The sequence below is a fragment of the Poeciliopsis prolifica genome, unplaced genomic scaffold (genome assembly GCF_027474105.1).
Source record: "Poeciliopsis prolifica strain line A6 unplaced genomic scaffold, Auburn_PproV2 SCAFFOLD003, whole genome shotgun sequence".
NCBI classification, from domain to species: domain Eukaryota; kingdom Metazoa; phylum Chordata; class Actinopteri; order Cyprinodontiformes; family Poeciliidae; genus Poeciliopsis; species Poeciliopsis prolifica.
Genome location: NW_026562378.1, coordinates 4,464,400 through 4,481,782, shown reverse-complemented (window position 1 = coordinate 4,481,782; position 17,383 = coordinate 4,464,400). Strand labels below are relative to the sequence as shown.

The 17,383-nt window shown below is 43.9% G+C and overlaps 1 protein-coding gene across 2 annotated transcripts in view; it reads right to left on the bottom strand.

Moving 5' to 3' along the window:
* The window catches only part of cdh4 (cadherin 4, type 1, R-cadherin (retinal)), a 266,478-nt gene extending 250,695 nt beyond the window's left edge, over nt 1-15,783 (bottom strand). For both annotated transcript variants that reach the window (XM_055026953.1, XM_055026954.1), the window contains exons 1-2: nt 15,519-15,783; nt 13,868-13,979 (exon numbers count right to left, since the gene is read on the bottom strand). In XM_055026953.1, the coding sequence (XP_054882928.1) occupies nt 13,868-13,979; nt 15,519-15,572 (166 nt within the window). In that variant the 5' untranslated portion in view covers nt 15,573-15,783. The remainder of the gene's footprint in view (nt 1-13,867; nt 13,980-15,518) is intronic.
* Nucleotides 15,784-17,383: the final 1,600 nt, after the last annotated feature.

Below are 17,383 nucleotides of genomic sequence, written 5' to 3'. Positions count from 1 at the left end.
AACAATTCCAGGCGTCATTTAAGAATTGCCTGCATCGGGTTGTTGTTTTAGTTAGTGAGCGAAGTGGTTCCGTCCCAGTTGGACAGAACATCAAAGTCCGTGACTTCGGCAAGCAATTGTTCCTCAGTGTACGAAGCAAAACGTAGAACGAGTGGCTGGTTTTTACCAGGCCGTTGAAAAATAAGACAAAAGTTTCAAACAAAGACTGTTAGTATGATCTCCAGCCGCGGCTGAGGTGCTTCTGACTGTATGAGAAAGTCAACAATGCAGCATTCCTTTTCTGAAACTGAAAAATGTGCATCAGGGTACACGCTTAAAATTCATTTTGGTTCATTTCAGCGGCTATCAAAAACAACTAAGGGGAGAAATTCCCAGTTCTGGCAGATTGATTGTTGCATCCCTTCTAGTTAGTGGGTTTGTCTGCTCAGGTAGCCGCCTGAACGGTCACAGCAGCCCAGCTACCATTTAGAACCGGAGATAGTTTAACAGGAGTGAATGGTGATGCTTCTTTCGTTTAAACACTGTGACTCCCCGTCTATTTCGTGGCTGCAAACATTTCAAAAACTGGCATAATTTTTTTTTTTCCTTTTTGCAAGCAAGGGGACGGTGCAGGGGCCCGCTCTCCACCCGCCCAGCCAGCAGAAACAGGTGGGGAGAACTCTCACTAAAAAAAAAAAAGTCAAAACTTGATACCTTGATTCGGTAACTGCCTCACGCCCAACGACGTGTTATTAACCTCATGCTAAGAAGAACGATGCGCGTGGCGTCAAAGTGTTTCGCACACTGCATCCATTTGGAATGAATCGCAATTGCAGGATGCCGCGATGCGAACTGCTGACGAACCCGGGCGCTGTGACACCTCCTTTTCTGGCCTGCGTATCGCTGTGGAGGTGCAAATGGCTTCATTTAAAAGGGAGTTCGACATCCAGAGCGCTCACAGCCTTCAGACGAGCGGCACTTTTCTCAGTTCGAATCGTCCTTCGCTCTGTGCCTGATTAAAATAAAACCCGTTTATTTCATCAACTCTTACCCAAAAGCTGCCAAAGAATAAAAAGAAACAGAAAGTTTCCCCTTCTGTCTTATAACGCCGCGTTATGTAACAATGCCACAATATGTGATAATGTCATAAAGTCGGGCTACGAATGTAATAAAACATCATTAAGCTTCGTTATGTAACAATTGAAGCAAAATGTAACGAAGACCTTGAACATGATAATCACATTTTGTGCCAATTATTTCAAAATGTGAAGGTAGGTCAAGCTGTTCATGTCCATTCTAATTGTTATACTTCTAGTATTGATCATGTTGCGTTCTATAGACATTTAAATGGAAACTTTGACCAATAAACGTCAAACCTTCCGTCACTTTGTTGCCTTTTCAAGGCAAAACAATTCAAAATGCGTTCAAGGATTTTATTACATTTTTATTGCAAGTCGGTCGTTACACAATGCAAACTTAACGACCTTTCATTACATTTTAAAGCCAGACTACGTGATCACACAAAGCGGCGCTACGTGACTGTTTACATCGCTAAATGTCAACAGCCACGCAGCGTACACCATCGCCATGGACGCCGTCACCATAGACACCGTCACCTCTCGCTTCCTGTGTGCTGAATGTCTCAGCCCGTCTCTCGTCTCTCGCCTCTGTGTACTAATGAGCCGTGAGATTGACAGCTGGATTACCGGGCTGCTTTGTAATCCTTTAATTTCTCCGTTTAAGATAATCACCCTCTGGATGGAGCGCCGCCTGCAATCGCACGCACACACACCAGATATTCCTGGTTTATTTCTGAATGCATAACTGTGTCAGTGTTTACGCATTTTTTATGTTTTTTTTAAAAAGGCAAGAAGGAATAGCAACATGTGGAGGAAAACAAGCGCACGCGGGCGCCCTGATCAAATATAGATTCTTAGCAGAATTAATCTCGAGGACAAAGCAGAGTGCGGGGCCCCTCTCTGGCGAGGGACCTTTTTGATATTAGAGTTTGCAGAACAAAGGCGTCTTGACAGTGCAGTCTTTTAATTAAGGCAGTAGAACAGCAAAAACCGAAAAAGAAAAAGAGAGAGAGAGAAAGAAAGAAAGAAAAAAAATGGCTGCACAAAACGGAGTGGCCCTCTGGAGATGCATTTAGCGGCAGCTTAGACGGATCTGTGTGTTGAGTCGAGGCAAACGTAAATCACTTTGAGTGGGCCATGTTTCTCATCTCCTACAGTGAGAATATGAGCGCTGGAGAACATGTGAGGCCAAGTGGCAGAACAAGGTCAAACTACCCGGCTGTAATCCATCATCAAAGTGAGGAGCGATATGTCAATCCGAGCCACTGAATCAAGACGGGGAGCGGCGGGTCGGGGTGGCGCGGGGGTAAACAACTGGGGGAGGCTGAACAAAATGGCAGCCGGGGTGCAGGCAGAGATTACCTTCAGCCAATAGCTGAGTAAACAAAAATACGCCGTGATGGATGCCGAACGCTGGTGGGGCTCGGCTCTGAAAGCCAGACGCTCCAAAAAAAAAGAAAAAAAAGTGACCACTCAGTTCCACGGTTTTCTTACGTGATGAAGCGTTTTGCGTTGCCCTAATTCGGTGGAGCTGCGCTGCTTGTACATTATCTGTTATGGCTGATTCAGTTAGTACCAGGGGTGGGTCTGACTCGTTTTAGCTCGCTTGGTCAAATCGATTTCCCCTTGATAAATATGTTTTTCTTGCAATAAATATAATCCGATTTGTTTGAGTTCCTCCCCCCTGCATGAGTCAAGTGGAAGAAACAAGCAAATTTTGTTGTGTCAAGAAAAAAAATAAGACATTTATTATAACACTGAAAAAGACACAGTGGGTCATCCAAAGGGGTGCAGCTATCGTAATTCATCCATTTTTTTTATTTTTGTATATATGTACAACACTTGGTTCACTGTATTGAGAGAAATTCCCTACTTGTTCTTAAGAATTTTAATTGCTATGATAATATTCTATGATTATGATAAAACGACAAACTGAGGATTTTCTGCAAAACTTCTACATGCAGGTCCAAATATGCACACACATGAATCTCTGCCTGTACTCAGTTAAATATACACCTGCTTTTTGTACTTATTATTATTATTATTATTGCAATGATGGTTGAAAAGCCCAACGACCAAAAGGGAGGAAGGATCAGTGATGACGCCGTTTTGTGCACCTCTGATGCATCAGTCCGTCACAGACTAGGAAATCATTGGAACCAACTACATTTTTTGTTGCGAGTAAAAAAAAACAAAAAATAAAAAACGAGTGCAGGTCTCGACAGTGCGTCCAATCCTTCCCGGTAGAACAAAGCTCAGTATGACAACTTCATGTAAAAGTTGAACCATTTGCAGTTTTTTACTAATCAACCCTGAAGGCTCAAAGGTCTTCAGGGTATTTTGAAATAAAGACAATTTAATTCAGGCACATTTTGCAGGATAACTCTACTTAAACTGTTCTCCTTTTTTTTTCCTAGTAATTGAGATGATGCTCATGTATCTAACAATCCATTTAAAAGCGCTTTGTCTTGCCAACACAAACAAGCACAATGACATCCCAAGTAGGCGACTTGAGCAGCAAAACCAGCACTTCAAAGCAGAAGACCTGATTTGTATTCAAATGCATGCAAATCCTGCGAGTCTTAGAGGAGGGGAGGAAAAACCTGTGTAATGAGGTGGGTTACGCTCGCAGCTAAAAGGTGAAACAGAGGTTTCCTGGTGGGAAAATGGCTCTGTTTCTGCAAAGGGCCGACGGAGTCTTAATCAAGGCCGAAAAATAGTCAAAAGTTGGCAGGGATGCAACGTGCTAATAAACATTGATTATGAGAGAGGGGGGTTGATTGCTAAAGGTTTCCGATAACAAATGCAAATCGTATTCACAGAATTACAAGGTCATTAGCCGGCGGTGAAGGGTGAGTGCGTGCCTTCAAAACATCTTCACAGCTGTCTCAGACAATTTATGTTCAAATTGCGACGTTTGAGGTGGGTTAAACCCTAATTGGGGCAGACTTTCTACAAAATGCCACTTAAATATTTTCCTGTGAAGCTGCCGCTCTGATAACTCTTGGAATACAGTAGCAAAATGTCTAGTTCGCCATCCAGCGGAGTCCTGTTTCTTATCCGCTAATCCCTTGCCAAGGACTTCTGCCGGCTGACTCCCTCACAGGCATATTCCTCCCCGTTTTCCTGCTAATCACTCTATGACTTAACCCCCGCCCGCCGGCTCTCGAAGATGCGATCTGAGGTCTGATGATATCGAGGCGAGCACAGTTGGAAGGTCAGAAGTCGGGGCATAATTAGCTCGACTCTGTTTTGTCAGGAATTATAGATCGGATGAGAAGCCAGGCTCGGGGTGTGCGGTGTGTTTTGAAAGAGATGCAGGACTCTCGGGGGTTGGATCTCACAGCTCATCACAAGGAAGATAAACACAAGGAAAAACACGTCGGGGTTTTGAGAGGAAGACAGTCGCCTCAAGAAATAACAGCTTTTAACAAAAATCACTAGTGGCAGAATTATTGACAACCCCTTTTTTGACACCACTTAGTCTTTCTCAATAACTTTTCACCAGGTCGGAGAACACACGGAGAGAAAGGGATTTTTGACGATTCTTTTTTTTTTGTTTGTTTTTTTCTCTTTCACCATCTCTTCAGATGGCCCATTCCTGCAGAACCAAATCCAGATGATTTAGGTCTGCAGGATGTCACATGCGTTGGAACAAGGATGATTTAATGATAATCAATTCCTTTGCGGAGCTGACCTTAAGTTTGGGACATTCTCCTGCGGAGGACCAAGTGATTGCCAGTTTCCAGTTTCCTATAATAGACCATTATACTTTGAGGAATTCATGATGGAGCGAGCTGCACGGTGCGCGGCATTCGCAAGAGGATTCGGAGGTCAAGGGCATCTCTCTGATTCTTGTAACTTTGCTGTCAGCTCATGACATTCATCGCAGTTCTTATTTTAACCAGTGGATTACGCTGCAGATGAGATCTGACTGTATTACACAATTGGTAGCAGAGGAACAATCCACAGAGTTACAGCACTATCAGTAACACAAAGTCAAGTTAATGTTGATATTTTGGGGTTAGTTTTTGAGTATATGGCCCATTTGATTAAAAATATCCGAACGGTTTCTTTGGTTTAATCATGTGTTTGAGTGAATTTAAAATAATAATAATAAACTCAGCTGGAGCATTCCTTGCCCCGAAAAGCTCAATCTACACATATTCCTTCGCCTCATGTTCATGTTGGGTGGTAGAACATGAAAAGGCTGTTTTTCTGGCACCACTTGTATGCAACCAGTTTGCATCTAATTGTTCCCATGCAGACTCACTGAACTCAAGATCTCACTCTTTGCTGCTGTGACCTTTAGTGATTTTTTTTTTTACCATGCCGCTCATTGTATTTGGTGGCGAGACAACGATACGTCATTGTCCAGCCTAGTGGATTGTAGAAATGGACATGTGTGTCACTTTATGTTTAAAAGGGCCGGTATTGTGCAAAACTGACTCCTTTTGAGCTTTACATCATGTTACTCTATTCTCTCATCAAAAACATGCCTTGATAATTTCGTGTGTATTTGACCTAGCCCCTCCCTCCTCAGAGCCGCAGTGTCCGAGATTAAAGTTTAAAATACTTCAGTGGCAAATGTTGAATTAGATTTTTACGGGTGCTAGTAAACTGTGTGCCACAGGTGAAATTGTAAAAAAAAAAAAATCATTTCTTTAAATGGCATCATTTTACCCAAATGAATAAACGGACTTAGATCCAAAGGTTGACTTTGACTATTGCCACTGCAATAAAAGATGAATTTGTTTTAAGACCTTTTACACATCTTTGCCAGTGGGGCCAATAAATATGGATATCTGCTGCAGTTAAACAGCCTGTGAGAACATGGCAAGACCCGGCGAATGACCATTAGACCAAAGCGCATATCAGCAAACTCGGGGGAGACCGGCATAGATCAGAGTACGACCGGTAATAAAACTCACATCGAAGCTCTGACAATAACATTTCCGCTGACAGCCAGCTTTCCATCTTTTAAAACCGACCCTTTTTCCCGCATCCCCCCACCCCCCAACAGCCTCACTCCCTACCCGCAGTGAGAGAAAGACTACAAAACGGGATGAAAAGCATTGTGCTGGGGAATGCACTATATCTTGGGTGGCTTCCTTGATGGAATTGGCTCAGCGTGTATGTGATGTTGTACGGAGTTTGAGGGATATAGGAGCGCGCCTCGGCTTGGTAAGAAGGCAGGCGAGATAAAGAGAAATGATGTGGCTCATCTTCTGTACCTGTATTCTATCAGCTCGCCACAGACTGCAGGTCCTGGCTGCCGAGATGAAAGACTCTCTGGAGGACAAGAGAGACGTTCATGAGTCAGAAGGAAAATGGCATCCCGCTTATCAAACGCCTGAAAACATAATCCTTCCCACGCTACCGGGTTCTTGGGTCTGGACGTACTTATGAAAGCCCTGTCACTTCAGATAGTGGGTTAGGAGTCAGAAGTTCTCCGCGGAGCAAAAACTCCCGAGCTTGCTGTTTCAAAGCAGATATGGCTCTGTGCCAGATGTTCCTGCTGTCGTCTAATTGGGGTCATGTTACATGTCATTTTGTATATGTAACTTTCAGAGATGGTATTAAACGGCAGGAAGTCCGGGGCTGAAAGTGTGCGGTAATAAATAAATAAATAAAAAAAACGAAGGCAGGATCGCCCTTTAAATAAATCATTTAGATTAAAGTTCAGCGTGTTCATGTTTTTCTCCTCTCTCTGTGAACTTAGAAGACCCGCTGTTAAATTAAAAGCCCAGAGATGACGGAAGCAAAAAGACATTCAATTCAAGATTGCTTTTAAAGATGGAGGGAGCGGGGTAATCCAATCCAGTATTGCTATTTGAACCAATCCTGATATCAGCCTTTGATCAGATATCAGGTTTAGTGGCCCATCTATACAACATAATCCTGTGTTGCGTGAGTCCAAAGCAGCTCCTTACTTAGAGGTACAGTATCTAACCTTTTCAAAAATCAGGGTTTTTTTTTTTTTACGTGTTAAACTTGTCGCCATATTGTGACGGTATAATACTAGACAAATAATCTGTATAGATAGAGCGCTCCTTCGCCTCTTTCCTGAGCTGCTATAGAAATGCACCGCTTCCCGGTCAGAAACAAGCAGTCAGTGCCACGAGGAGGGTCTTAGTGCTGTCAATCATCCTCATGTACAGGTCGATCAATGTGGCGGAGAAACAACTCATCACTTCAGGAAAACTGTTTATCAGTGGCTATGCTAACTAGCCTTAGCAATCATGGCAGGCTATGTGGCGGTAACCCACCTATAGCGTAAAACAGAGGGAAAGGGCACAGCCTACACGAGGGTGATTGAGAGCACTAAAACCTGCCTTCCTGGCTCTGATAGGTTGTTTCTGACAGAGCAGAGCAAGTGTGCAGATGACAGCAGAGGAGCTCACATTTTTTTCCAGACAGATTGACTTATGACGTCACGACATGGTGACGCCTAAACGTGCAAAAATAAAAAAGTTACTTTAGGTGATAAAAAAATATGACCTGGTACATTAGTAGACTGAACATATGGGTGGAGCATGTCTCTTAATGGACAGTCTGTTCTTATATATAATACTTCCAAGAAGAAAAAAAAACAATATATGTATGTAGTAAGTTTGGTACAAACAGTAGGAATAGTTAATGTCATGTTGAACTCTAAGGGTGTTGGAAATCCTTTGTTTTGTCCACTTGTTAGGCCGAGACCAAATTTTATTTATTCAGTTTGATCCGGTTTGCTTTCACACTGCGGATTATAACTTGTGAAGAAAGAAATGTGAGTGACGATTATTCCTACCACAAGACAGAAATGTTCTCTCGAGTGCATTCACACCTACACAAAAGGTCCGGACCAACAGGGCAAACGAACTCTGATTGGGGCCCTGCAGAGCAAAAATTTTTACCAAAGAAATCCAAAATAATGGTCAAGAATGTCTTAGTCGTAATGAAACGGATGGTTATTATATTGAGCACCAGGTCTGACAGGCTGAAAACACATTCCTTACTCGGTTCTTTTCCGATTTGTATTTGTGAAGCATCCATCAAAAATATCACGAGCTGAAGACTTTGGGGACCTCACATTTACCACTGCCACTTTCTGTCGAAGCACCTCAGCAAAGTAGCAGCAAACAAGCATCCAGCCAGGCACCTGAGCTAAAGCTGCCTGCTCGCGTTTGCCGTCCCCGGGGACCGACGAGGGGCGAAGGGTGATGCTAATCACTGTTGTCTTTTCAAATATGTGCCGACAGCAACTTAAAGAGACGCCATCTGACCGAAACGGCAAATCAATGTCGAGCCGACGTCATCCTCTCCGTGTGCCTGTGTGTCCGTTCGGGCAAGTTGACGGTTTGCACAGTGATGTGCAGCAGTTGGTTATTTCCCCTGTTCTTGGCTTTTCTGCCTCCAGCAGGAATCGGCAACATTAAGGCCTCCCTGTTTGCTCGGCTGTATATAATAGCCCTCGCCTTTAATCCCGACCCGACTCCCACACAGACATTTACATGGAAGCATAGGACGAGTTGTTTTGTACAAGTTTGCGGCAGGGCAGACATTTGTGAATTAGTTAAACGAGAGTCTTCCACAGTCGTAGCAGCCTCTTAAATCTAGAAAGTTCGACATGAATGACCAGCCTAGTGTGTTTTTTAACTTTGTTACTTGCATAATGTGTTTCCAATTTTCAGTGCCCTCTGTTTATTTTATATACATTTCTTTCCTTTGACGACGCAAAAGCTTTGCCCTCAACCGGACACACAACCCCCGACTTATAGCCAGCATAGAGGAATCCTTCGGTTTAGGGATGGAGCATTTATTGGATATTTTTGGATCAGCCAAACAGGAGAGGAACAAGCAAAAAGGGATTACAAGAGAAAACTTTGCTCCGACACAAACACTAAAAACCTGTAAAAAGTGGATAAATTTGGAGGTAATGGTGACCCAGCAACCGGGCGGCTGAGAGGCTTTCCCCACGATCTCCGTCGAGAGATAAGACATCGTCTCACTGCGGTGCTGCACCCCCACAAGGCAACGAAACGGGAGCGGCCTGGCCGAAGAGGCGGAGGCTTATTGTGCCAAACAATGTGAGCTGCATGATGATGATGGTGGTGGAAAAACGGTGCTGAAACATGTCGGGGCCCCCAAAAGAAAAGACAGAAAGAAAAACTCTCCAGTGTTCAGCAGAGATGAAAGCTGGTAAGGATGGCTGTGTGCAACTCGCATCATTTTCTTCCTCATTAAACCCTCCAGTGAAGCCGCACGCTGTACGGGAGCGTCAGGCTGCGAGAGGCCACTCCCATCAGGACTAAATCATTTGGACACAGGCACTCAGTCAAAAAGAACAGCGGAAAATGGATTTTGTTTCTTGTATAATGGATTTCATCTTTTTCCGCCTGTAATTATTCCTTTTCATGCTGTGACGGTTTTGTTGTTTTGTTTTTTTTTCCTTGCCAGACACCGTCTTCTAGCTGCTCCCTTCCAAACGCTGGCAAATCAGCCGCTGCTGGCTGAAGTGAAACACTTCGTGCTGCAGCGGCAAAAAAAAGACACAAACGAAAAAGGAACGTCATCTCATGTACGGAAGCAGAGTGCCTTGCAAAAACAGTCATTTTAGTCTAGCAAAAACATTTGGGGGCAATGCAAGAAAAAGTCGAGCACATGGAGGAAAAGCTGTATTTTTATTTCGCCCCTGTCGATCTGACACCCTTAAATAAAATTCTCGTGGTGGTTTGTTAGATTGAGCGAAAATCATTATGACGACCAAGACCAGACATTCATACAGTATGAGTGTGAGTTCAACTCCTGTGGTTTAGAGCTAGTCTTCCAGAGCTGCCAGTCGTCAAGCAACCCGAACCAAATGACTGGATTCTCTCTTTTTTCTCTGCGGAGACCAGCGAACAAAACCGTTCGTTTATGAATGATGTGCAGCACATCATCAGAGACGTGGCTCTTCTGGAGCCGACGTTTAGATCGAACCGTATTCACGACTTGAGATAGTCTAATCAAAGCCCACACCTACAATCGGCTGTGAATAAGTGTCAAAACCTGAAAATCGATGTTCACAGAAGCATCCCTCCAACTTGGCAAAGCTTGAGCTTTTTTTTTTTTCCAAGGAAGACATGCAAAGCCGGTGGAGCTATATTCCCCCAAAATAACATCTTTTCTGGGAAAAAGCAGGGAGCTTTTTACTTTCACTTCACAATTATGCAAATTTGTTTGTGATGTGCCAAAACGTTCAACTCAAAGGGAGTGTGAATGCTTTTACGAGGTATTAGTTCTGTGTTAGTTCAAAATAACGGGAAAAAAAACTAAACAAAACACTCAAAACATGTTTTGACGAGCAACGTTGGCGAGCAGCTGAACGTGACGTCGGTAGAGTTGCGTGCCAACATTTAAGAGTTCATCACAACGAAATGAATACAAATTGACAATCAGTGCAAGTCGCGCACTGAAACATACATACTTGAGTAATTTCCGACACCAGTAGGGACGGAGCAGAGGGAAAAGCGGTAGATAAAGCGGACTGCGACAGACAGGCATATGCTGGGGACGCCATTTCTAACACCTTCAATTAACCGAGAGGGGTGTTAATGAATTTGACAAGAAAAATATTACGTGGTGGCTTCTTGGCCGCCCACACGCCCAGCGAAACGGAAGCAAAACAACAGCCCCTCCGCCTCGCCGCGAAAGGAGTCGAAGTGGACAGATTGCTCAGAGACTGGAAGAGGAGAGGTTGCGTCACACTGCTGCACCCGCTGGGCCGAAAGTTAATCTTTTTTTTTTTCCTTAGATTTTATAAAAATGGTCCGGCTTTAAAACTTTATTACTGGTGACCGGCCCATAACCATTCCCCTCCCAGCTCCAGAGCATCCAGGATTCCTCTCCCAAAAGGCCCTGACCAATCAGTCCTTGGAAGGGAGAGTTGGGAGGTTTTCATACTCTAAAATCGAGATTCCCTCCCACTTTGTGTCCAGTAAGACAAGTTTGGTGCACATTAATTTCCAGCGAGTCGCCTCGAGCTGCTGGGACCCGAATCCCTTTGAATAGCAGGTGTGGGAGAACAGCACGGATCGCCGATTGATTTTCACAAAGCCCGACCAGAGAGAGACGGAGAAACGGGAAGGCCAGGTAACGTGGGATCAAAGCTGCGCTGATCGAGAACATGAGGTGACTCAAACCGATGCAGCTGAAGCTTCTGCTGTGACGCTTTTTCAAATGAAGGCATTAGGAGCTAATGGCTACGTTGGGACATGTCTCATCCCCGTGTCATGCACACACATTTGCATGGTTAGCGCTCTGGATCCATCACGCTCTTCCGGACCAGCACAGACGCCTCGAGTCGGTTTGGAAGCCTTCGCTCCGGGGCGAAGCGGCTCCCCTCCGACCGGCTGCACTGTCCTTGTCAGCTCCTTAAACAACAAAACCACCTCCAGAGTGATTCAATTGTTACGCTTTGCAGCCGGAAAATCCTCAAACAGCTGTTCCAATGAAAATGCCATTTCCCCCTGGCACACAGCATTTCACAAACAATAGACAAATATTTGGCTATAAAGGCAAGGTGTCAGGGGACAGCTTACCTCATTCTGCTCGCTTGCCGGAGCCGCTGCATCCACAACTATGAGTAACAGTTTGATATTATGCAGGAACGGGAATACGAAACGTCTTGAGTACCGGCTCCGTTCCCTGCCTTAAATCTAAGGTTTTACCGATTTCATGTCAGATCAAACATCTTAAACATTCAGAACAAGCCTCACCGTTCCTTGTGTCTGTGGTCAGGGCCGGAACTACAAGGAGGTTGGCCCCTGGCCTGGAGCCAGTTTTGGTGCCCTGACCACCAAAGAAAAAAAAAAAAAAGCTTTTACTAGTGCAAATTAGAATCATTCTCTACATCCACTGGACTGACGCATGGTAGATTTAGTATGTCCCCCTGCCATTAGCTTCATGTGTTAACCAAAAAAATGCACTATAACTTAACCTTAAAATACATTGTTTACATTTATTAATATCCCTAAATGTTCATGCAACTCTCCTGGTATTAGCCTTTCAGTGTTATGCTAGTACAATGTTTATAAAACACATTTATAAAAAGAAAGTATGTGAGCGCCCCCAACAGAATGGAGCCCTGAGCTACTGCCCCAAATTTACAAATTTCGTCCGTTTTTGCTTCTTTATCATGTTTACATGTTTCAGATCAATCAAATTTGAACATCAGACAAATAATAAATACAAAGAAAAAGTAAACGGCATTCAAATAAAGTCTTTTGAATGCCGTGGACTGAATGACTGTGGATTTATGAGACGACAGTGAAACTTTCTCAAAACATCTGGCATGAAAAAAAAAACTAAATCAAATAGCAATCCAGTAAAAGAGCATCAAGCCAGCAGTCAAACACGGTGGCGGTGGCATGGTGCTGCGGGGCTCCTTTGCAGCTTCGAGATCTGAGCGGACGGCTGTCTTTGAGTTCTTTAAATTCTTCTACATAAAGATGAGGAAGAACGTCTGCGACCTTAAACCCAAGCAGACTTTGAATGTGCAGCAGGAGGACAACGATCTGATGACCGCTAAAATATAATTTTAAGAAAGACTTTTGAGGTGGCCTAGTCAAAGTTTGGGCCTAAGCAGTGGCATGACCTTGAACAATTCACAAAGAACACTTGATTGCAGTTGCTGCTGCCAAAGGTGATGCTGCAAGTCATTAGGTTCAGGGGTTAATTACTATTTTCATATATAACCAGATCAGCCTTGATAATTGTTTTTCCTCTTGAAAAAACTGAAATTATCTTTTGGAAACTGCATCTCTTCTTTACAGAGAGGATATTTTTGACTAAAACTGAAAATATAAATCTTATGTAAATAAAAAAAAAAGCAACTTCTATAAGAACAAAAAGCTGTAACAGGTCACACACCTTCTTACAGCGCCTTTAGACAAAGTTTTAAGATGTAAATATAATCTGCTCTGCAAGCACATTCGCCGACTGTTCAAGGTGTTCTTTGTCAGTCAATTATGCAAATGAGGGACACTGGAATGTGGCTGCAGGGTGGGGGAGTACTGGAGTGGATTCATTTCCATTATAGCTATGATTCACCGGAAAACAAATGGGACATGCTGAAAAAGCTGCGGCGTAATTTTCAGATGGCTGCAGATTAACCTCGCAGTGGGTGCAGCGCGGCGCCTCGGCTGAAGGGAGATGAAGTGGATGAAAAACGGGAATTGGATTCTCTTTAAAAAAAAAACAAAAGAAGAAAAAAAAATGGAACAAAACCGAAGCGATTAAAAACAAGAGAGCTGTAACAAACAGCGGAAAATAATATGAAATTGTAAAAACAAAAAAGAAAAGTTGGAGGAGGAGGATGGATGTTTAACTGCTCTGTGCTAAGTCAATCAAGGAAAGAGAAAAAAACAAAACAAAGTAATTTCTCATTTTTATTTCAGTCGGAGTAATTTCAGCGTTCGTTCGTCAGTGAAACCTCGTTTGGACTGAGAAGCTGCTGGAACAGAACGCACCGAGCTCCCTGCCGACAGACCGCATCCCCGGACTCTCCGGGGGAGAAAAGGGAAAGAGTCCCATCCGCGCCGCGCGGCGTCCATGTAGCACCGCCGCGACTAAATTACATTCTGACCTTTTAGGAGTGATGGAGACTCCCACACCACATCGTATGCCTCACGCTTCCCCTCTTTACACACACACACACGCAAGGTAGGCAAGCACAGACTCACACGATGCGACACATCAGTGCAGAGATGAGAGAAAAAAAAAAAGAAAATCATCAGTCAATAAATGGTAGCCAGCAGCAGCAGCAGCAGCAGCAGCAGACTTACCTTTGAGGATGCTCTGGCCGTGCAGAACGTCTCTGGGGACGATCACCGTGTAGAAGTTCTGAGAGAAGCCGGGTCTGCAGGGAGGCTTCAGGTTCTGGCCCGCCCTGCTCCCCTAGGGAAAGGGGGGGAAAAAAATCAAAAAAATAAAAGGTGGACTCATACTGAATCTTGCTGTTTGTTTACAACCTGGATCCAACGTCTGAAGCGGATCAATCACCGACGGACCCCGACTCTACATGTCTGCCGTTCCCCCACCCCCCAAAAAAAAATCAAGATCGGGGCAGGCAGAGGTTTCGAAAAGCAACACCATTCTTACAGTCTGAAGTCTCATTGCTGTGCACTGCCGTCCAGCTGGAGGAAAGGCAGCTGGGAAGCTCTTTCCTTGTTTACGAGTCAACATAAAAACAGCTCACTCTTATTAAAGATAATATCTAAGCTGTACCTACTGCAAATGCAAAAAAAATACATTTTTTTTTGTTTTAAATCAAATCAATTTGATCATCCAGGCCATTTTTTTGGTATCAAAGTTTATATATTTTTACACAAATTTATACCACAAGACAGTCACTCAAAACATTCCGATAGCAAACAAAAATCTGTCTCTTCGTCTACAAGTAGGACATCCATCACACACGTGACACGAAACTAAGTCTCCATGCCACGTACCTAACCTCAGCACATGCAAATAAGCAGTTCCACATTCATTTCTCCCAAATAACTTTGCACCAAAGCGACCTGGGCCGCCCCGAAGGCGCTGCCGCCCTGGGTGGTGAGCCGCCACAGTGCAGCGGCGCCATGCAGTGAAACCCCCGTTAGATTAACAGTCACGAACTTGTGGTGATAGTAATCAGCCATAATCCTCATAACAGAGGCAAAGTGTGCGTAAAGTGAAGCGTGCGTCTCTCTGCAATGTGTAGTTAAGGACACACAAAAAAAAAGCACAAAAAAAAAATGCTAAATGTGCATTATCATCAGGCACAGCCGCAGGATCGCAGAGTGCGAGCCAGAAAGAGCAACTATTCCTCGTAGCATGCACCTGATTCATGCATCTATAGTATCACATCCCCTCTGACTGCACACACACACACACACCCACACACACACACATGCAGACAGCACAGCCATGGCAGTTGTTTGCTTGTGAACGAAATAAGATGTCCCCCCCCCCTCCAGACCCCTCCAATTATTCTTCCTCATTAGACAAAACTGGTCATCAACCGAGTTTCACTCCCTGAAATGTTAGCGGCGTGCAGGCGAAGTTTAATTGCGGGCTCTTAGATATATATATATATATATATATATATATATATATATATATATATATATATATATATATATATATATATATATATACATGAAGCATCGTCCACCGCAATAGTGCTGCAGTTTATTCCGGGGAGGCTGCCGCTCTGACTTTTCAGTCACCCGTCTTTAAGAAACAACTAAATGACTTGGGATCAAAAGCCCCCCTCACCCCCACCTCTCCCCTCCAAACTGCAGCGCGACGGGGCAAAGCGAGCCGGTCCGTCCGCGTCCACTTTCCCGAGCGCCCATGCGGCGCCGCCGCACAAAAAAAAAAAAAAAAAAAAAAAAAAAGCGCCGCGGCGGTGCAGCACTTCCGACCGGAGCGGAGAGAATTAACTCATCTTACCGAGGATGCGCCCACGAGTACGGTGCACGCCAGCAGGATGCGGCCAGCGATCATCTTTGCGAACAAACAAAAAAAAAAAAAAATGCCAAAAGGTTATAAAGATTAAAAAAAAGGGGGGAAAAGAAGGAGGATGAATCTCCCGTCAGTCGGTATAATTCCCGGATCTCCCGTACTGTTTTTCTTTTTCTCTATCTCTCTCCTCTCTCTTCTCCACCGCTGAGCCAGAGACCGTCCCTACTTGTCTGGCGCAAAAGTGCCGCTGAGGCAGAAGATGCTGCGCTCGGTCCGGAGGAAGCCGGTGCCCATTGGATGACGGCGTCACTGCGACCCCGCCCACCCCGCGGCAGGGTGCGGGCGAGGCTGCGCCGCCAATAACTCCCCGCGATGATGCCACTTCGGGGACCTATCGGCGGCAGAAATGCCTCTTTCCAGGCTATTTAGATTCGCGTTTTTGACTTCAGATGGAGCAGAGAGGCGGCGCTCCGGCTGCGTGAGCGACAGGCAGCCATCCGAGTCCCCTTCACGAGTCCATCAGCGAACCGCAGGTCTATTTCACACCCCACTTACCCCCCATCCACCCCCCAACCCCCTTCTGCCCCCGATCCGCGGTGTAAATGTAGCCAGAGCCGGCGAGTTATTAACTTTTTATTAAAGCTGCCGACGATAGAGGATCGGCAGATTGGACTCTGATTGTGACTGAAAGCTTCAAATGAAATAAAGTTCAATGTACTCAATATATATAATATATATATATATATATATATATATATATATATATATGTATATATATATATATATATATATATATATATATATATATATATATGTATATATATATATATATATATATATATAATATATATATATATAAAGCGAGAGAGAGAGAAAAAAATCATCTGAGATCACAGGGATTTGACTTCTCAGTTATTTTTAAAGATATATTAATAAATACAAATATGAATTCTTTTTTTTTGTTTGTTTCTCTTTTTTTTGGCACAGTCTCCACAAATGTCAATGATTTCTTTCTCATTCGTTTTTGTAAAATTGCTCAGCCTTGTTTGGATTGGAAGAAGAGTTTCCAAAAACCTCAATTATAAACACTTTACTCCCTCTTGGTTTTATTTCTGTACTTTAACTGGACCACTTCGACGTATTGGCCTGAACCGTTCCAGAAACCTCCGATTGTGGCCGAACCACCATCCTCTGCGTCTTTCGCTTTTTAGCTTCATCAGTCTTACAATTAAACGTGTCCAGTTCGCTCCAGTCCATCTTCACAGCATTACCTTATGGCACCATGAGGATGAAGTATTAATATTAGCTTTGTGCCAATGGCGGCTTTCTGAATGTAGGTCAAAGTTGAGCTCCTCCTTCCACACGTTTTCCGTTTCAGAAGCTGCCAAGTTGGACTTTTTCCGCCATGGTTTCAATGATGTCTGTTCGTTTCGTTCATCCGTTTCATTCAGCCGGCAACTCAGCTTTTTGTGGCTGAACTGGCTTCAAAGATTGTCACCAAACAGATCCAGTTGCTGTCCTCCAGTGGTTTTCAGTTTAAAAAGGACAACAAAAAAAACCCATCCACCCCAGACCTCTTCCGAAAACATTTTCATTCACAGAAACAAAGATTGTTGTGTTTTTCCTGTAAGTGGCGCTAAGCACAGAGTGTTGAACTCTAGGAGGTCAGCCGTAAAGCTTGACAAGAAAGCAAGAACAGTGAGAGTGCGAGACGCGTTTTCACAAAGGAAGTGTTTTCACTGTCCACATGAATATGAGAAGGCAAAACTTTCACTCCTGAACCTGTTTTAACAAAAATAAATCAATAAATGAAAAAAAAAAATGCTAAAGATCGCTTAAAAACGTCGTTTCCG